At 53.6% G+C, this 21,014-nt stretch overlaps 5 protein-coding genes across 5 annotated transcripts; 2 read left to right on the forward strand and 3 right to left on the reverse strand.

Moving 5' to 3' along the window:
• Positions 1 to 696: 696 nt before the first annotated feature.
• On the reverse strand, positions 697 to 2,510 carry KRP23_959 (Calcium-dependent protein kinase 2; the record flags this gene model as incomplete). Its single annotated transcript, XM_067894950.1, has 3 exons — positions 697 to 1,956; positions 2,045 to 2,233; positions 2,301 to 2,510. The coding sequence occupies 3 exons, from the start codon at positions 2,508 to 2,510 to the stop codon at positions 697 to 699; spliced, it is 1,659 nt and encodes a 552-aa protein (XP_067751526.1).
• Positions 2,511 to 5,977: 3,467 nt separating this feature from the next.
• On the forward strand, positions 5,978 to 6,841 carry KRP23_960 (4,5-DOPA dioxygenase extradiol; the record flags this gene model as incomplete). The annotated part of the gene is made up of 1 exon (XM_067894961.1): positions 5,978 to 6,841. The coding sequence occupies one exon, from the start codon at positions 5,978 to 5,980 to the stop codon at positions 6,839 to 6,841; it is 864 nt and encodes a 287-aa protein (XP_067751527.1).
• Positions 6,842 to 8,396: 1,555 nt separating this feature from the next.
• Positions 8,397 to 9,023, reverse strand: KRP23_961 (Crinkler effector protein 115; the record flags this gene model as incomplete). Its single annotated transcript, XM_067895780.1, has 1 exon — positions 8,397 to 9,023. One exon carries the CDS (start codon positions 9,021 to 9,023, stop codon positions 8,397 to 8,399), a length of 627 nt encoding a protein of 208 aa, XP_067751528.1.
• Positions 9,024 to 13,567: 4,544 nt separating this feature from the next.
• KRP23_962 (putative sterol O-acyltransferase 1) lies at positions 13,568 to 14,914 on the forward strand (the record flags this gene model as incomplete). Its single annotated transcript, XM_067894983.1, has 1 exon — positions 13,568 to 14,914. One exon carries the CDS (start codon positions 13,568 to 13,570, stop codon positions 14,912 to 14,914), a length of 1,347 nt encoding a protein of 448 aa, XP_067751529.1.
• A 241-nt stretch (positions 14,915 to 15,155) lies between these two features.
• KRP23_963 (Phosphoglycerate mutase-like protein 1) lies at positions 15,156 to 16,057 on the reverse strand (the record flags this gene model as incomplete). The annotated part of the gene is made up of 4 exons (XM_067894994.1): positions 15,156 to 15,568; positions 15,627 to 15,702; positions 15,773 to 15,829; positions 15,884 to 16,057. 4 exons carry the CDS (start codon positions 16,055 to 16,057, stop codon positions 15,156 to 15,158), a joined length of 720 nt encoding a protein of 239 aa, XP_067751530.1.
• Between the last annotated feature and the right edge of the window lie 4,957 nt (positions 16,058 to 21,014).

The following is a 21,014-nucleotide window of genomic DNA, read 5'->3' on the forward strand; positions in this document are numbered from 1 at the left end:
CCAGCGGTTTCTTGTATACCACTTTCTCCGAGTCATGCAGCACCTCCTGCACTCTGCGCACAGAGATCGGTAGTTGCAGCGACTCCTTCAGTTGGCGAGCGCTCACCCCCGTCTTGGACGCCTCCCTAACTAAGCGACGCTCCGCTGCTGGTGACAGCTTTCGGGGCCTCCCCGTGCCTTTTTTCGTGCCATACGCTTCCGGGTCACTCAGAAAGTTGTGCACTACCGTCCACGAGCGTCCTACGCGTGTTGCAATAGTGTTCGTCGATAGCTTGATTTCATGGTAGGCCAAAATTTGTTCCTTCTCGACGTCTGTGAGGGGTTTGCCCCTCCCCATCTACAGACAACAGATCCATAGCAACATCAGCATAGCAATAAACTTATCAGTACATACTTCCGTCTTCTCGCAGCAATCAACATTGCCCACCTCAGGTAACTATTTACGCGCTTGGTTTCTTCGCCAAAAGCACTTGGGCCACAAATGAATTATTTGGCTAACACGGGATTTGATTCGATGAAAATACGCCCGACCCAATTTTCTACTATCATTTCCGCGCATACGCCATAGACAGTAAAACAAATCAAGTTCATGAATACAAAACGATTTTCTGATGTTGTAGCCTCAGTCTGTATCTCCTCCCGCACTCGCTGAAGTAATTTGTGGGTGTATATGTTTGTCTGCTCATTCGTAGCTTTCTACAACTCAGTCTCCTTGATGGGGAACCGGGCGTTACCGCTGTTGTACTGTGCCGCCGAAAGGAAGCTGTTGTCGTCCGAGCTGTCCATTTCTGAGTCATCACCGTATCCCTTGCGGCTCATCATCGCCACGAACTCCTCGAAGCTGATGACACCGTCGCCGTTGGCATCCACGTCATTGATGACTTCCTGCGCCTGCTCCTCGCTGCCCATAAACTGCACGAGGTCGGCCTTTGTAATCTGGCCCGTGTTCGTGGTGTCGAAATAATTAAATGCGTTGATGAGGTGCTCCTCCTGGTTGGCCAGGTTACGCTTCATGGTGGCCGCCAGGAACTCAGGGTAGTCGACCAGCCCATCACCGTCGATATCGATGCCCTTCACGAGCTCCAGCACCTCCTCCTCAATCATCCCGAGACCAGTGTCACGCAGCGCCTCCGCCAGCTCAGAGACCGTGATGACACCGTTGCCATCAGCATCAATCGCCATGAACTGGTTCTTCAGCTCCGCAATCTCTCCCTCGGTGGCCAGGTCAGCAATCACGCCAAGAGCCGCTTTCTTGAGCTTGTTGTTGCCAGTAAAACGCTTCAGGCTCGAGAAGATGTTCGGGTTCAGCGTCATGCTCGATCTCGGCGCCGATCCAGAGATCCACGGGTGGCGCAGCACCTCTTCAGCGGTCAGACGCTTCGATGCATCCACCAGCAGCAGGTGGCTAATGAGGTCCTTCGCCTCATTGCTCACGTTGGTCCATTCAGGTGAGTCGAAGTCGTAGCGACCAGCACGCACCGACGCGAAAATCTCCGGGTCCGTGTCACCGTAGAACGGCGGGTATCCGCACAGCAAGATGTACATAATGACGCCAATGCTCCACAGGTCGCACGACTTGTCGTAGTGGCGGCCAAGCACCTCGGGGGCAATGTAGTAGGGCGTCCCCACTCGCGTGGTCATGACGCCGGCGCTGAGTCCGTCGTCCATGCGCGAGAGGCCAAAGTCAATAACCTTGAGCTCAGCATCCTCGGCCTTAGTGGCGAACAGGAAGTTCTCGGGCTTGAGGTCGCGGTGGCAGATATCGCGGTCGTGGCAGTGCTTCACAGCGTCGCAGATATTGCGCACCAGCACGGCGGCATCGGCCTCGCTGTAGTGGCCGCGCGCAATGATGCGGTCGAAAAGCTCTCCGCCTGTGCAGAGCTCCGTGACCAGGTGCAGGTGGCGGTTGCCCTCGCACACGTCGTAGAGCTTGATGATGTTGGGGTGGTCCAGTGTCTACACGCCGAAAACAGTTGGAGCACCAGCACATTGCACATGGTCAGTAATTAGGTTGTGGCATTGCTACACAACACGACAACTGCACCTTGAGGATGCTGATCTCGCGCCGCATGGTCTCCGGGCGGCTGACTTTGGCCTTGGGGATGGTCTTGATGGCCACCTTCTCGCCCGTGGACTTGCTCACGCCCACGCGCACGGTGCCGTAGTGGCCGTGGCCCAGCTCCTTCTTCTCAATGTCGTACAACTCGTTCACGTCGCGTAGCTCGCCCGTGATCTACAGGAAGCACAATCACCCCCTCAGTATACGTAGCATAACTTCATGAAACGACCATCACTCTTACCAGCTCCTTGAACGCCTTGCGCTCGCGGCTTTGCGGGTTGCGACGCACGGCGGCGGGCGCGGCGGGCGGCATGGGAGCGGCCGCGGGCGGGGCGGCGGGCTGCTGAGCCTGCGCCTGCTTCTGTTGCTGCGCGCGGCGGTGCGAGGCGTTGTTGCGCTTGCCGTGGGGCCGCACGTTGCCGCCGGCGTTGCTGCTGCTGCTGTTGCCCATGCTGGCGGGGAGGGGGGGAGACGAGGTCGGCGGATTGCGAGTCGGAATCCAGAGTGAGGGAGGTCGCGTGATTTCCTAAAATTGATGGGTACAAAATAAAATTGGGACCCGCGTTTTTGTTGTACCAATTTAAAGGTGCACTTTCAGGACTAAAATCCGGCAAAGTATCCGAGCTTCGCGTGTCAAACGTATGGTTGAATATGACAATCTATCCGACTGTACTTTGAGTTTGTATTGAGCATAAAGGCCAATGGGAGCCAAGGTGTACAATTTAAACCAATCATTGTATATTAGATCCCGTATTTTGGCCAATAGCATGACACGTATAAGGCAAGTCCTGTAGGCCAGCCGTTCCGTCGGAAACAGTCGCCAAATATGTGTATCGTCTCTCAAAAGGCAAGTCAAAAGCATAGCACTCGCATATTTGCCATCGATCCGACCTGCAGGATGGGTTTGGAGGAGCTAGCCCCTGGAAACACGAAGCGTGCCAAGGCAACTGCCGTGTCAGCATTCATGAGATTTTTAAAGTCTGAGGGTGTGACAGAGGAGTATGTACGTGTGTGTATTGAGCGTGACGAGAGTGGGAAGTGCTTTGTGTCCGTAATGGACAAGTTTGGTATGCATCTTGCATTCATAGAGGGTAAGAAAGGCAAGCCACTATCACGGAACACTTCGATGCAGTACTATCGGCAAGCTAAACTTTGGCTGTTGGATCAGTTTCCACAGCACCGAGCTGCACTGGAAGCACGGTTGCTCAAAATGGGGAAGACTCTAGACAATTTTTGTATGAAACGTGACGGCGGTGGCTTCATTAGCAAGGCACCACCATGTACAAAGGCTGACTTGAAACGAATGCTGGCGTACTTGTATGTTCATGCAAGCTGCTCTAGTGACTACCAAGATGCTGCGCTACTGTGTCTGCTGTGGCACCTGTTCGGGCGAGCTTCAGATCTCGCGCTCCTCCGCAAGCCCAATGTCTCCATCGACGCTGGAAATGTGCTCTTCGTGCGCTTCATTCGCATGAAGACATCCGAAGAGCAGGGCTTGTCGCTTTTCCCCGGAACGGACTTCACGACGTGCCCAATGCTCGCGATAGCATTGGCCCTGATGATGCAGACCGCTCCATCTCCCGACGTCATCGACAACCTGCCGGAGCTGCCTGGCCAAGCCGCGATCTCGCTTTCCCCAGATGTCCCGCTGCTCGAGATCCTCAATCATCCTACAGACACCACAGGTCTTGATGCACCGTCGACTGCTGGGGCGGAGACGACGCCCGCCATCTACTCCCACGTGAACCGGTTGCTGAACCGAATTGCTGCAGCCGCAGGAGTCAAGGTTGCGCTGACGTCTCCTTCCTTCAGACGCGGCGGTGCACAGCATGCCAATGGGAGCGGGGAGCTCACGGCGCGGTGGATTTTCGACAGAGGTGCCTGGAATATGAGCACAACAAACAAGGGGCTCAACTACCAGCAAGGAATATCACAAGGTTAGCAAGATACTCAGTGGACATAGCGCTGAGGCAAAGGTGTCGCTCCAAAACTTGACAACGTTCGACACACAAACTAGGGCGATGGTCGCTAGCTTCCAGCGCCGTCTGTTCACGACCTGTCACCATCTCGAAACCACACGACACAACGTGAATCAAGCAGTTCTGGATGTGCTTACCTCGAGTGTGCTTCGGCACTATCTGCTGTTGAAAGACTTGAACGCTGAAGCACCTGCTGTCAAGCGCATTGAAGGCTGTGTAGCTGACACCGGCTGCTCGCTCTCTGAGTTACTGGCGTGGTCGTCGCATCTTGCAAGCCCACAGCTAACCTGTGAAGACACCAAGTCACAAAGCACACACCAGCAACAGCAGATCGTGGTATCCAAGCAGCTGATGGAGCCAAGCGCAGAACAGAAGATCATCGACCACCAAGCGGCTGTCATTAATCATTTTATCCAGCACGTCAAGCGGCAAGATGCTCGCATGGATGCCCTCGAGGCTAAGCTAAACAACAATCCTAGCCATGCTACACGCAAACGACACAAGCCAGACACCGACACAAGCGACATCAGTAACGTCAAGAAGAAACAGCGCAGATCAGCAGTGACTCACCTTCGCGCGACCTGGTACGCGTGGTACGCTCATGAACCACGGATGTGGCGGGCACCGATCTCGAAGCAGCAGAAGTCCGATGCCAAGCAACTTGTCGCGTACATGAAGCTTTTCTTGGAGGACGGCTTTGTGCTTGATCCAACTGCACCGAACTATCGCGATCAGGTACTGTCGCTCGGAGCTCGCGCGGAGGAGTCTGTTCTCGCGTTCCTTGGTGAGCACAACATCAGCTCCCGTGGATCCGGAGCCGTCCTCAAGCACCTACGCATACTCCATCGTGCTGGAACACTCAACACAAATATTGGGCGCCACGAACAGCTTCTCCAGACACCTGCCATCCAAGACCCTGCCCCTGGTTACACGCAGAACATATTGGAACCGATTCGTGCGTAAATATGCCAGCACTTTAAATTGCATAATACACGTTAGTTCACACACACACACACTGCTTCACAACGCAACACATGTACTGTCACACATCGACACATACTTCCACACATAGGCTCGCACTCGCTGCCTTGCACCGGCCAATATGCTGTCGAACATTAGAAATACCTTAGGTGGGAATCGGACCCAACGACCATCCCTTTCGGGGGCTCTACCACTGAGCTACTAAGGTGGGGTTAGTACAACTCAGCGCAGGGTATACTCGTTGGAGTGCCCGAGGGAGCATTAACCAACCACAGTTCTTCGTGGCAGCGACAACCCTCTTCAGTGCACCGATGCTCGGCACACCTCCCTCAATTCATCCTCCAGGATGGTCACTCGGGCACTGACACGCGTCGACGGATTTGCGCAGGGCACGTGGGCTCAGTGCCATCCATTTCAAAACACGTATTTACCTTTTTACGAATATTTTTACAGGGTCACTCAACTTTTGTATTGCATACTATTTTCTATACATGGTCGGAAAGGTCGGAGGTCGGATATATTTTGGTATGGTAGTTCGTTGACTGGCAGTGCCAGCAGAAAAGTGTAGAATTCGAATTTCCCTTCTTTTGCGAGCTGTAAAATGTAATATCACCGATTACGCCAGATCATTGGCTACTCCTCACCCAATTCCCGCCATTTTTGTACACCTAACCTCCCCTTTTCGCGGTTGACGTGTCCATTTTTTTTTTTAAGCCAGATTACGCCATCTTTTAGGATATTTGACTCGTCAGACTTTATAACTGTAATGCAGTCTTTTGAGAACAGATTTTTTTAAAAATATTTTTTCATTTCGTCAAAGTCAGCAGCTCTACTACTCAAGAACTTCCTCCATCCTGGTGGTTTGTCTCGCTATCGCTTCACATGCTGAGTTGATGCCCTCCATGCAGTCTCATTGAGCAATTTGCTTCCACCCCAATAAGTCCGCCCAGTCTCCACGATGCCCCCCTTCCGCCACCCCACAGTCGCCGTTTCGCACGGACCTGGTCCGCTGTGGTTGCTCTCCTCCGACTTCAACAATGTGAAGCGAGACTCTGCGGCGGCGGTAGAGCTGCTCTCGGGTCTGTTCGAGAAGCTGTACCCCAAGGGCGAGAACCTGCCCAAGCGAATCCTGTTCGTGTCGGCGCACTTCGAGTCGGACAGTAGCGGCTTCGAGATCTCCAACGCCACCAAACCCGACATGATCTACGACTACTACGGGTTCCCCGACGAGGCCTACGAGGTGGTCTACCCCGCCAAGGGGGACCCTGCTTTCGCCCAGAAGGTCAAGGATCAGCTCGAGAAGAACGACATCAAGGCCAAACTCGTGAACCGAGGTTTCGACCACGGAGTCTTCGTGCCTTTGAGGTTTATCCGCCCCCAGGCTGACATCCCGATCGTCACCATGTCCATCAACTCGTACTTGGATAACCAGACTCACTTCGGCCTGGGCCAGGCGCTGGCACCTTTTCGTGACGAAGACACGCTGATCATTTGCTCGGGGCAGTCGACGCATAACCTCCGCGGTCTCCGTAGCTCTAGCTCTGCTCTCGTGGAGGGAGCGAGAACTTTTCAAAGCTGGCTGGACAGCACGATGGCCTCCGAGTCCAAGCTAATTCTCTCTGAGCGCACGAAGCAGATCACGAACTGGCGGGATGCTCCTGGAGTGAGGTTCGCTCACCCAACGCCCGACCACTTCATGCCGTTTGTTGTCGCTGCTGGAGCGGGCATGGACGAAAAAGAACCCGGAGCTAAGGGGCTCTTCGGTGGCTGGGCAATCGGCCACATGTCGTTCGCGAACTATGTCTGGGGACTTCAGCAGTAAAAACAGCAAAGTCAATCGCTCGTATCTGAACAATGTAATGGACCATTTACTTTCTCTTAGTTGTTGTACACCTCACTGTAGTGAACCAACGAATTCAACACTTACACAAACTCTTCTTCTAGAAGCACAAAAAAAAATTCCGGCCCATTCTCTTGGATACAGCGAGGCAATGCTTCGTTGTCGTCGTACCAGGTCCTGGACTTTATACCAACAAATTGGATGTCGGTGTCTGTGGAAGCATGCACTAAGACGCTCGATTGAAGACTTTTTTTCAGCGTAGCCTCACGATGTACGGACTCACCCTCTGCACTGGAGAACTCTTTGCTTTACTAACCCAACTCCTCTTTCCTCGTTGTTTTAGCTCAAGGCGCTCTCGCCGTTCAAGATCGTGCTGCAGCCCGGCTTCGTCAAGACCGACCTGAACCATGGCCACGGCGCCGTGGAGCCCGAGGACTCCATCGCCGGTATGACCAAGGTCCTCTCCGGCGTCGCGCTCCAGGACACCGCCAAGTTCTACGACTTCCAAGGTCCCGAGCTGCCCTGGTAAACGGACATGAGCCATTATCAGGACAACTTCAAGGCGAAAAACGCAGGATTTGAACCCGAAAGATCAGCGAATAAACTCACCCGCAATGCTATCATGCCGAGGTGTGCTGGCTTGCAAACCCAAATAGTGCAGCGCTCTTGATTGTACGATACCTTGGCGCTGCGTTTCTTCCCCTAAGGCACTACATGCACAATGTATTTCGTGATACGATACGCTACGTGTGGTGCTGTCAGTCCACAGCAGGTGCCATATCCTCGTGCTCTCTCCACTTCTTCTCTATCTCTTTGCGCTTCCACTCCATGCACTCGCAAAACACCTTCTTGTTCTGTACGTAGACGGATGTTCGCATCTCCAAGCCATCATCCAACACAACAAAGCCTTTTTTCAAACGCAGCGAGAGAAGTCTTGCGAATCCAGCATCCCACGCGCGCACAACCAAATTGACCTATGGCATCGTAAATAATGTTAGAACAAGTAGTATTCAGCACGTACTCAAAAGACTTGTACCTTATATCTGTTGCCGATTACAAATCCTTCAGATGTGGACTCGACGGAAATTTTCATCGTCGGCACCGTATACGACCGAGCATCAAACCACTCGTGCATTTCTGCAGAAAGAGCAAGACGATTGCTTGGGTCGTTGTTATACTTCTTGTAGCTTGGATATTTCAGGCAATGCTCTCTGGACATCACATGGCAGCTCTGTGCCTTCCCCACCGACCCGAACCACTCTTCACTCTCGATGCGCTGGTACTTGAATTCGTCAGTCGCCACGTCAACGATCGAGGTGGTAGTTGATAGAGACAACATCGAGGCCTGGGGGGATTCGGTGTCATTTGGATCATAATCCCGACCGTAGATGCGCCGAAGTTGGCTCAACTCCAGAGAAATACTAGTAGAGGCAACATTTGTTGAAACGGTGTGGCCGTTGAGTGCGGATGTTGAAGTGATACTATCGTCCTGTAATGCATTGTCAAACAGCAGAGCATTCTCTCCTGTCAAAAAGAGTTAGTCCAACCAAGTAACACAAGCTGCATCAACAGGATGAGTGAACTTACTGGTCTCGAACAGACTGTGGATGCGCAACGTTTTGCCTTCATACCAGAGTGCGTTATCCTTATCCTCGGCACGGCGCGCAGGATCGTAGTATCCAAGGTATGACCCCGCCAGTCGGTACAGCCTGCAGCGAATCCCTTTCGTGTTCAGCGCGTTATCAACGAATCCAGTGACAAGCCACAATCCAGTTTGTGCGTGTTCTTGCTCCAGGAACACCACCAGCACGTGGATTTGTCTCGACTTTGGAGCGCGCCCTTTCCGTTTGGTCATAGTGTTAGCTGTCAACACGTCCTCAATTGTCCACGTAGGCTTCATCTTCTCGCCATCGATCACCGTTCGAATGTCTTGATGCGTCTTTCCTTCTTCCAACTCCAGCGCAGCAGGATCGTCATCTTTTAGCCACGCGCCGTCCTTCTTCGCCAGGAAGAGCTGCAGGTCGTCGGCATCAATGTCCTTCAACTTGTTTGTCTTCTCCTTCTTGATCGCCTTCTTCAACGCTGACACAGACGCGCCCTCATCGATCTCCACCTCGAACACGCTTCCCGCCACCCCAACGATCGCACAGAAGAGCTTCACCATCTTTCCTCGAGCCGGCAAATTCTGGAAGGAGGACGAGAATTTATGGCGTACTTAAGCGGACATGAAGGTGTGTGACATAGATTTTCAACCAATGATCATGAGACGAACTAATCCTTGAGGTAAAAATCTGTTTCCGCTCGGCGAATTGCTGTATCAAACCGCGTAAACCGTTCCCCAAGCTTATTGTGGCGGCGGCGGCTGCTGCTGGCCTGCACCTTGCACATGGTTCCACGGCAGCAGTGTCTGCAAGAACAGTAGCAGCGGGTTGGCGTCGGCCGGCAGGTTGCCCGCCTCAAACTCCTCTTGGGCCCGCGCAAGCGCCGCGAGTGCTTCGGCGTCCAGTGGCTGTCCATTCTGGAGCTGCGGCGGCTGCAGCATCGGGTGGTCCGCAGGCAGCGTCGTGATCTCGTCCGAGTAATCTAGCGAGGACAGTAATAAAATCAGTTAGATCCTCGCTGTGTATCACCATTGCGGTGGTTCGTACCTGCTGAGATGGCGCGAAGGTACTTGTGCAGGTTCGTCGGGAGCTCCAGCACCTGAGGATTGGCAGACACCAGGGCAGGCGAAGCGAGAGCGTGCTGCGCACTACGGAGGAGGAACATCTGTGCGTCGTTGACCTTCCAGATCGAGTGGTTCCTCGTGACGTAAATGTCGAGCAAGTGTTGGAGCACGCTGTGCTCCCCGTCGACACTACGAGCGTTGGCAAACACACGACTCGACAGGATCGGCTGCCACGAAGCTGTTATCAGGACTGTTAGCACGGAGTCGATGCAATACCGTAACAAACGAAGCAAAACCAACTCACATGAAGACGGGTTGGCAGCGATTTTCTCTAGGAGCGGTTTGAGGATCGTCGGGAATTTCAGCAACGCTGCTGCCAGCAGATCCTTAGCCTCGGTTTCATTTCCTAAGAAGAAGCTGGAACACAAGGCAGAAATATCAGCACGTTAGTCGGTAGAAAGTGAAAGTCGGCACGGGTTGTTCTTACTGAGCTAAAGCCAGCGAGAACTGCAAGTTCGGCAATACGGCAATGGTGTCGGATGCGCTTGACGTAGTCTTCTTCTTCGTACTTGAATCACTGCTCGCAAATCGATCCACTGCAGGTGTCTTTGAGTTGGACAAGTCGATGAGGAACTGGCATTGGCGAGATGTCAGCGCGTAGTAGTCGATCGCCAAAATCACATTCATCGGGTCACCCTGAGGATCCAGGCTAAGTAGTAGTTTGGCTGTTTCAAAGGCACTACGCATACACCCTCGTCGCCCCACTTGCTTCATCAGCAAGAACAGTGCCTTGAAGAAGCCACCATTGTGCTCAGTCTGGATATCCATGCGGCAGTTTCCCTTCGACACATCGAATTGGTCTGCCCAGGCCAGCTCTAGGACGTACATGCATCGTTTGATGGAGTCCGAGGCATGGTCCATTTGGCCATGATGTTGGAAGACCTCACTCATCGTGAGCAGCGCGTCAATGTGGTACGGATAGCGTTGCAAGAAATGCGCAATGAGATTCGGGTCGTGTGTACGCTGGAGGAGCTCGAACTCTTCTTGCAGCTGGTAATGCACAACACAGTACATTAGTCAACAGGCAACAGAGGCCGACTGAATCGAGCTCGAACCTTCTTGTAAGCCATCGACCACGTGATCTCGAAATAATGACACAGGCTGTTCCAACCAGCGCCCTTGGGCTTGTTGGAACGCGTCCAGCGGATACCACCCCCGACAAACGTGGGCGGACGCGGCCACTCATCCAAAGGCGACACCATCATCACCTTTTTGGTTGTCACTCTAGCAGCACTCCTGCCATCGTTCCAGCACACTTATCTCAGATTCTTGCTACCAACAATGTCGCTAAGCTTTGGAATACTGCTTGTCTAACGTACCGAGGGTCGCCACGCTTTCTCCCATTGCTATGGCCACCCTCCTTCACCTGCAAGCGTCAATCACACACGCTACCACGTCAGCCCAAGAAACAACTACCGCAGCCAAAGCCTCTACTCACGCCAAAAATGCGCTTCATCTCCTTATCGGCATTCGCAAAATTCAATTGCACGCCGAAGAGCGACTGCTCATTCTCATTACGAATGGCAGTCGCTTCATCCACGCTCAAATTTCCCGCTTCCGCCGCCAACGCGTCCAGAATGTCGTCCACTGACTCGTTCTCATCCTCGTCCTCTTCGTCGCTCCCAACCCGACCTTTCTTCTTGCTCTTCTTCTTGTTTTTCCTATGACAACAGCAACAACCACATCTTCAATGAGCACCAAAGGTGGCACCACGTGTCAAACCTGCGTCTCCCTCACTTGTTTCTCCCCTTAGACGGCTCCGGAGCCAACACAGGCTTCTCCACCTCTTCTTCTTCTTCTTCTTCTTCTTCTTCGTCATCGTCGCTCTCGTCCGAGTCCGAAGCTAGGAATGCAAAGCCCACATTGGCAGGCCGTTTCTCCTCGAGCTCCTCGTCCGATTCCACTTCTTCGTCGCTATCGGCGTGTGTCACCACTTTGCGCTCTTTGGCCAGGCGCTTCGCTTGGCGGGCGGACCTGGTGGCACCACACAGAGGCGTTAGCGGCGCGAAGCGAATGGCACGTGTATCATTTACGCTCACATTGTCAATCCAATAGTGACAATAGCGATTGAATTTGGAATTTCACGAAAATGTGTCCCGTATGATAAAGTGAATTTACGGGTGAAGATCACAAATCTCGTCTCTTGGTCCTATAGCGCCCGCAAGGGCAGGTATCCGCGATGAAGGCAGCACCGCTTAGGCTCAACCTCGTCAAAAGAGCATCTCGACGTTCTTGACAAAGATGTTCTTGGCCCCGTTGAGGTCTCGGTCCATGACCATGACTTGAACGGCCACGTTATCGGGGGCTGTGAATTCTGCGTTAAATCCAACAGCAGCACAATTGGTCTTTGGTTAGATATCCGATCGTTCATCGCAGCGGTGTCGACAATGCAGTTGCACTGCTGAGTAGACTCGTCGGAGTTGTAATCATCCGTGCCAGTACTCGAGCAGTAAACATACCTTTCATCTTGTTGCTGGAGTCGAGGTGCGTGGTGTACTGGATCTTCGAGAATAGAGATTTCCTGCGAGTCAATCGCAGTGACGATGCCAAAACGAAAAGCAACAACACACATCACCACTATGTATGTACTGCTTCGAGCATCCGTTACTGACGTGGTGAACTTCAGCAACCAAGTGCACCCGAAGTTACCTGGGATCACTTCGGTCGTTCGCCATCCCATTTTAAGGATAATGGAAATGAAACTCCATCGTCTTTACAAAATTCATTAGTAGTTGATTCTAGGGGTGTTACTCGAGCGAGACCAATTCCTAGTCTGCGATCGGGATTGAAATTGTCAAGTCAAGGTGGTTATACTGGATGCAGCCCAGCAGCGCTTCGGGCAGCTCGGCTTCGTCTCGTCCTTCGATCACGTATCCGACATCGATCGTGAGGCGAGTCGAGTGCGACCGGCAAAGTGCGGTCACGTGTTTGGCGATTCTGTCGGAGCAGATATCCACGACCACCTCGAGATACGCCGGAGTCTGATAGAAGGTCGTCTCCAGCGCTCGAGCGATGATAAGAGGCTTCGCTCCTACGCTCTTTCTGACGAGCCACGGGCCGTCATGAACGGTGGGCACCAGCTTCAGACGCTCCTTGCGGAAGTCGTCGTCGCTCTCGAGAAACTTTTGCCACAGCGCATTGGCCTCGGACTGCGGGGCATTGCCAGTCTTTGCGAAATACTGCACCCCGGCGACGACAGGAGTGCCTGGTACGATCAGAGTTACGACGAAGAGGGGCGGGACGTCGTTGCCGTACTTCGCCAGCGCCCTGCTCGCGAAGCTCTTCTTGGACTTGGACACGTGGTGGAGCTCCTCGGCAGTGCCACTGAAAATCTCAAACCACAACAGCTCAAACACTGCGTCGAGTCAGCAATGCAAGCATACTTCGCGTAATTAGCTAGATACAGATGCACGTACGAGGCGGGGCGGACGTCTCCTTGGCCTTGCTCTGCAAGTACGTCTTGGAGCGCAGTTGGAACCCGGACCACGTCGGCTCGGACCACATTTTCCGCAGCTGCGGGTCCTGCTCCGTGCATCCGTCGCTCTTGAAGTTGCACGACTTGATCGCGTCGGACGAGCACTTCTCGGGCTGCTGGGGCTGCAGGGGTTTGAGCTCTGCAAGCACACATGGACGTCCGTGAGTTTTGTCACCCGCAGTACACGACGCGTGGTTGCCTACCTTTCATGCTGAAGCGTCCGAATGGATTCCCAACTACGAGCGTTGCGGAAGCGTCGAGTGGATTTCCAACTGCGGGCGTTGCGGAAGCGTCGAGTGGATTTCCAACTGCGGGCGTTGCGGAAGCGCGGTTGAGAATAGCTGCTTCTCTCGCACCAACACCCACCTGAGCATCACGCCCAGGACTGGAAGCAGTTGAAGTCTATTTCAAATCCGGCAGATCGCATGAAATGGTCGCTAGTTTTAAATAAGGTGCAACAGTAAATCTGGAGCACTCGCCCGCTATACCAAACAGAGCTACGAGCGACATGGTGCCGCGTGTTGAGCCCCCGAGCGCCGTCCGCTCGCCGACGGCCAGCAAGAAGCGCATGAAAAAGTTCCGTGACGTCGTGTCCCCGTTGGACCCGGCGGATGCTCGTTCTGGAGTGCACAGCTCCGAGTTCCGCGGGATGTACAACCTGGCCATGCTGGCCGGCGTGCTCTACGTGTTCACGACGCTCTTCACCAATTTGCTCACGAGGAAGGAGGCGGCCGACTTGAAGCTGCTGCTGTCGGTGTTCTACTCGACCCACTTGCTCGAGGTGCTCGTTACGTTCGTGTGCCAAGCTCTCTACGCCTACACGGCGTTGATTCCCGTGTACATGGCGGGCACCAACAAGCTCTCGAACCGCCTGCTCATCAACATCGTGCACCACACGCTACAAAGTCTGCTCTTCTTCTTCACGACTGTCTGCATCGTGTCGCGCGATTGGAACCTCATTCACGCGGTGTCGGCCTTCATTGAAGGCCTTGTGCTGATCATGAAGATGCACTCGTACATTCGAACCAAGCTGGAGATGTCACGGACGGAGAACAAGCCGCCTTCCCCGGATATTAAGGACTACACGATGTATCTGTTGATCCCGTCGCTGGTGTACGAGCCCAAGTTTCCACGGACGGATCGAATTCGTTGGGGGTACCTGGCGGAGAAGACGATGTCCGCCATCATGGGGATCTCCATGCTCTACATCATCGTGACGACACATGTGATGCCTCGGCTGGAGGATTCTGGAACGGTGAGCCCCGTGCTGTCTATCGTGAGCCTGTTGCTCCCGTTTCTTGGGTGCTACCTGCTCACGTGGTTTATCATCTTCGAGTGCATCTGCAATGGGTTTGCTGAAGTCACGTATTCAGCGGATCGTGACTTTTACTCGGATTGGTGGAACAGCACAACTTTTGACGAGTTTGCACGCAAGTGGAACAAGCCTGTGCACGAGTTCTTGCTGCGTCACGTGTATCTGGAGACTCGGGATTCCTACAATGTCTCCAAAACCAACGCCACGGCGTTCACTTTCCTCATGTCTGCGGCTCTGCACGAGTGTGTATTCATCCTCATGTTCCGCACTGTCAAGATGTACTTCTTCATCTTGCAGATGGTTCAGGTGGTCATTATCTTCTACGGCCGCGGACTACGCGGCACGCGTCTGGGAAATATTACCTTTTGGCTCGGTATGATCCTCGGGCTTCCACTGCAGGCCGTCATATATAGCCGTGAATACCATGGTGGAGAGCCCATCTTCATGGTCATCATGATGCCGGCAATGATCTTTGGTTTTGGTGGAGTACTGGTTGCATCGTTAATGCGCCTGAGTAGATCGAAGAAGAAAACAGCTTAAACCGTTTGAACCCGAGGCAGACGAGAGTTGTACTGCAGACATCGAAAATACGTAGAGTTGGCGTCTTCCTCTCCCAATATGAGGAGCGCAGAGAACAACAGCTACTTCGAAGTATTGTACTTCGTAGCAACGTAGATAGCAACTTACAAAAGGATACTACAGTGTAGCTTCTTGCATTTTCAGACAAACACATGGAGTAGCTTATGCACATCGCATCCATGGCAGTGGCATTGTTAGGTCATCACTGCGTGTAGCGAACTTGAATGTCACCCAGCGAGGTTTCGTACAGTTCGCAGTTGTTGAGCTTGCGGTTCATGGCAAGCATGCGCTTGAAATACGAAGAGTGGCCGACCACAGCGATATGCTGTTCCGGTCTCTCCCCCAGCTTTGTAATGAACTCGCGGATCCGCGCATCTAGCTCCTCCTGCGTTTCACGCAGTGGCAGCACTTCATCCGCCGCCTGGGGTGCCACAATATTGGCTGGAGGCGCATTGCCCGGTCCTGTCCGCGGGAACTTCTCCATCTCTAGCCACCAGAACGGATCCAGTTGGGAGAAGTCGATATCCACCAGGGGTAAAAACTGCTCAGCCAGCTCTGCTGGCACTCGACCGATATCGCAGGCAGTGTCCAGCATCTCCCGACACGACGGCTCCACTAATAATGACAGCGTCAGAATCGTTAACTTACATGGCTCTTAGCTATAAAGTCGCACCTATGATGGGGATCTTTGTGTCTGGGAACGCGCCGATGGTGGTCTCGATTGCTCGCGTCAACGGACTTGAGATAATCTACCAGTAGCAAGGATTTTCGGTCAGTACACTACAGCCTGTAGTGACTGCAGCGTATATTATACAAAACCAGTTGAATTTTGTCTTCCAATTGCTTGACTTCGATGAGTTCCTGGAGTTTAGCTGCCTGAAATATTGTGTTAGCTATTGTGATGTATGGCCTGTGGTGGAGACTGCTCACCTGCTTCTTCCCCTTGGCGCTCAGCGGCGCGTCGACGATCATGGGGTCGCGCACCCACATCCACGAGAAGTTCCAGAGGCTGCTCTTGCGCCACTCGTTGAACGTAGACTCGCCGTGGCGGATACAGTACAACGTCTTGGTGCCGGCGCCATGGCGGATGCAGTAGTCTCCCATTTTGAGCTCAATAAATTTGTTTGCAAAAATTCTGCTCGCTTATGTTGCACGAACTTGCGCAACTTTAATGTGAAGTTGAAGTTGTAGACGAATGAAAATGTACACGTATATGCTTTTCTGTTTGGCAGCTCTACACGAGACTTTCGGTCGGTTCTGGTGGGAGATCGAAAAACTGAGCGAGGAATCTGTTAGAATTATAGCTGGGGTGGGCCAAATGGGTAAAACGTACCTGTGGTGGGAGGTCGAACACCAGCAGTTTGCCCTCAGCGGTACCGCAGATCATGGCTTTGCGGCCCGGCCAGCACTGGTGACATCTCTCTTTGCACCCAGTCGTCACCCGCGCCTGCCCTCCGTGACGCAAGGATCGCGGGTTCAGTCAGTCTTCGCTCAGAAAGCACCTAGGTACACTTTCAGCCTCCTACGGCCTCCTCCAGGGCGCTACATGTCTAGTTTGTAAAGCCAGGATCAATCTCAGTTCGCATTTTACCAACCACTACACAAGCGGGCTTGGCACTTTGAAATATTTCAAATCAGCATCATCGACCTGGTTCACCCGTCGGCCGCCAACCCTCAACCATGAGCCGCTCCACGCACAAGGACGACAAGGAGCGCTACCTCACGTATTCGATCACCGTACGTGCAGCGAACAAGGACAAGGGGATCGAAGAAGAAGTGGTGACTAAGAAGATGCCGAAGTTTATCGACGGTGGCCCAAAGGACTTCTTAGACTGGGTCTATCACTTCGACCAGCTCGCCTCTCTCAAGCACTGGAACGCCGAAGATAAATTCCTGAATACCACCATCCTACTGGAAGGCGATCTCCGAGAAGCGTTCGCTGACGCGGCCATCTCAGACGATGACGTCCGCATGGACGAGGAGTTCACGCGCGCACTCCGCAAGGCCTCTATCGTAGTGCTCCCGGTCGACTACAGTGAAAAACTACAAGAGGAGTTATGGGAGATCCGCAAGCCGCGCACCGAGTCGCTGGCCGAGTACAGCAAGCGGTTCCGCGCACTCGTGCGTATGGAGCATACTCTGGCCCGACTGAATGAGAACTCGCCGATGTGCGAGGACGCGCTGTGCCGACTCTACAAGCGCGGACTGCCTTACGATTGGCAGAACAAGTACGACGCTAGTGGTCAAGTCTACACTACCGTCGCCGCTCTGGTGCCCTTCTTCGAGCGGATTGAACAAGGTGAACAGCGCCTCCATCGCGCTGGCAGTCAAGACAAGGGAAGCCGTCATGACAACTCCCGCGGCCATGGGCGCCGCAACAATAACAACAACAACAGCAGCACCAGCTATCGCAACGGCAACAATAACAACAGCAACAACCGTCAGCAACACCAGCGAGGAAGAAACCCTGGACGAGGCAACGGCAACAACAACAGTCACGCCTCCAGCAACAAGTACTGTACCTTCCATAGGACGACGACCCACAACACGGCTGACTGCCGAGCTCTGCGCCATGACAACCAGCAAGAGGAGCATCAGCAAGCAGACCAGCGCCGCGGACCCCGTGCAGCTCAGCCTCCTCAACAGCACCAACAGACAAGAGTGGTACAACGCCAAACGGAGGGAAGCTCCAGCGACGACGAATATTTGTTTGTGGGACTGAACGCGTCTCCATCCAGCGCACCACCTCCAATGCGCGTGATGATCAAGCTGGAAGCTGGCAAGGATCGTTTTCGAGCTCTGCTCGACAGTGGCTGCTCGCGCAGCATCGTCAGTTCCGCGTTCATGGAGCTATTGCAGCAGAAGCAAGGGGCAACACTTGAAAGTTCTCAGGTTTCCTTCAAGTTGGTCAAGGGCAACACTAAAAGCACCGGGGCTACGACAGTCCGGTTCCGGATCCCACAGTTGAAACGCGACTCAGTGATTATCCATAAGTTCGAGGTCCTACCAACGCTGCCCGACGATATGACAATAGGCCGCGATTTAATGAGCGCTCTCGGACTCGTGATCGACTTCAAGAACGGCCGCATCACGTGGGACGGAAGCGAGCTCGTCGTTCGCACCACGGAACACGGCCCCGCAGCGCAGGACAACGTAAATGATGAAGCTATGCTCGATGAAGACGACGAGCTGTGCGCCGGAGATGACTGCGCCACGACACCAGAAGATCTGTTACCGCAGCACCTCGAAGCTGCTTTGGAGCACTGTTACTTGAAACTGCTCGAAGAATATGTGGATCTGTATAGTGGACGACTTGGCCGGATCAGACTGGATGACTATTTGCTTCCTCTACGTGCTGACTACACGCCTTCGCATGCAAGACCTTACAGCGTTCCTCGCAGTCAAGAAGAAGCCGCACGTCGTGAGATCCAAAAACTCCTTGAAGAGGACGTTATCGAGCAGATCTACGGCTCGGAGGCAGCAGCGCCAGCATTCTTCTTGGTGAAGCCCAACGGATCACTTCGCCTCTTGGTTGATTTCCGTGAACTTAACAAGTTCCTGCGTCGGTCGCCTTACTACGTGCCCAAGATTCGTGAGATCCTGCTCCGCCTCGGCAAAGCTAAGTGCATGTCTACGCTGGACGCGAATATGGGCTACTTCGCGCGTCGATTGGCGAGACAGAGCCGAGCAGCGACCGCTTTTTGCCTCCCGTTCGGCAAATTCCAGTTTAAGCGGTTGCCCATGGGCATTTCGACTGCGCCGGACGAGTATCAGGCGTGCATGGAGAGAATTCTCGGCGACTTAGACTTTGTGATTGTTTACTTGGACGACATCTTGATCTTCTCCGAGAACCCAGTCGAGCACCTGGAGCACCTGCGGATTGTGTTCGACCGCCTCCGCCAGTTTGACGTCACTCTCAACGGCAAGAAATGCCACATTTTGCGCGATCGTGTGGACTACCTCGGCTTCACACTCACTCCCGAAGGGCTTCAGCCGCAAACGAAGAAGGTGGAAGCGATACAGCAGATCGCCGAACCTCGCAACAAGCGCGAGCTGCGCAGATTCTTGGGGATGATCGCATACTACCGTGACATGGTGCCAAATAAGTCAGCATTGACCGCTCGTCTTAATCGTCTGACATCGAAAACCTGTAAGTTCACCTGGACTCCTGAAGACTCGGCCGCCTTCAGAAGTATCAAGGAAGCGCTGGCTCGGAGCGTGTGGCTAGCCTTCCCGGATTACAGCCGCCGCTTTCACGTGTTTGCAGATGCAAGCGGACATCAGATCGGCGGTGTTATCGTGCAAGGCCGGAGGATCCTCGCATGCTTCTCGCGGTCCATGACCGACACGCAGAAGAAATACTCTACCATGGAATGGGAGTTGTTGTCCGTGGTCGAGATCCTCAAGGAGTATCGCACGATGCTATTGGGTTTTCCTGTGGTTATTCATACGGACCATAAAAATTTGTTGTTCCCACGAGAGACATCGCTGAGGGTCAAACGATGGAAACTCCTACTCGAAGAGTACCGATTGGAAGTCGTGTACATCCCTGGTTCGCAGAATATCGGCGCGGATGCATTTTCTCGGCTGCGCTACGATTTCGTGAAGCAAGTTAGCGAGGAGGAACTTTGCGCGGTCGAAGAAGAAGAAGTTGCTATCGATGGAGCTGTCGTGAAGAAGCATCAACTGGGCGACGCAACCTGCAAGAGTATCATCGAACAACTCGAGAAAAAGCAGGCCGACCCCGACTACGCGTTGCGCCCCGCTCTCGGCGTCGTTCTACTGCATCACCGAAGCAGAATAATGGTGCCCGAGTCGCTACGTGCCGACTTGGTGGAGATGTATCACTCCTATCTACTTCACCCGGGTGCAGACAAGCAGTACCACACGATGAGCGTTTTCTGGTGGCCGGGTATGGAGAAGGATGTGACCGATTTCGATAAAGCTTGCAACGATTGCAAACGTGCGAAGCTGCATGGTGGAAAGCAGAACTATGGCCATCTTCCACCGACTCCTGTCTCCAACACCGATCGTCCCTTTGACGTCGTCCACGTTGACTTGCTGGGGCCAATTTCCGGAGATTTCTACTGCCTGACTGCTATCGAGCAACAATTTCGCTGGCTGGAAGTGATAATCCAGCGCGGCAAGACGTCAGCCACTACGGCCATCAGCTTTGAAAGAGTTTGGCTGTGTCGTTATCCGAGGCCTAAGCGCGTCGTGCACGACCTAGGCCCCGAGTTTACCGGCGACGAGTTCCAGTTGCTTCTGAAGTCAATGGCGATCAAGGACAAACCAATCACGGCAAAAAATCCTCAGGCAAACGCTATCTGTGAGCGCGTGCACCTGGAATTGATGAACATCCTGCGCGTGCGCCCTGATCTGCATGACCAGCTCGAGACGGCACTCGACTACGCCGCGTATGCAATTCGTGCCAGCTACCACAGCATCCTGCGAGCGTCTCCAGCGCAGTTGCTGTTCGGCGAGGACATGCTAACCCGCCATTTGCATTTCGCAAACTGGAACTACCTCTCGAAGCAAAGGTTCATGGCGATTCTACAGGACAATGACCGAGAAAACCTCAGACGCGTGCAGCACTTCTATCGTGAAGGCGACACTGTGATGCTGCGTATTCCCGCTCGAGAACGTAAGAAAACGGACCCAGTTGCCAAGGGCCCATTCGTGATTAAGACCGTGTTTGACAACGGCACTGTCCTCCTGGACACGGGGGCCACGGAATACCGGACGAACATCCGACGTATATTCCCCTGTTAAGTCGGCTCCACCGTTATCCTGGCATTCGGGGAGAATGACATCTCTCTTTGCACCCAGTCGTCACCCGCGCCTGCCCTCCGTGACGCAAGGATCGCGGGTTCAGTCAGTCTTCGCTCAGAAAGCACCTAGGTACACTTTCAGCCTCCTACGGCCTCCTCCAGGGCGCTACATGTCTAGTTTGTAAAGCCAGGATCAATCTCAGTTCGCATTTTACCAACCACTACACAAGCGGGCTTGGCACTGGAGACACTTTACATGGCCATCCACCCTGCTCGCACAAAACAGCGGA

Source organism: Phytophthora ramorum (genome assembly GCF_020800215.1).
Source record: "Phytophthora ramorum isolate Pr-102 chromosome Unknown Phyram_PR-102_s0001, whole genome shotgun sequence".
Lineage (NCBI taxonomy): Eukaryota > Oomycota > Peronosporomycetes > Peronosporales > Peronosporaceae > Phytophthora > Phytophthora ramorum.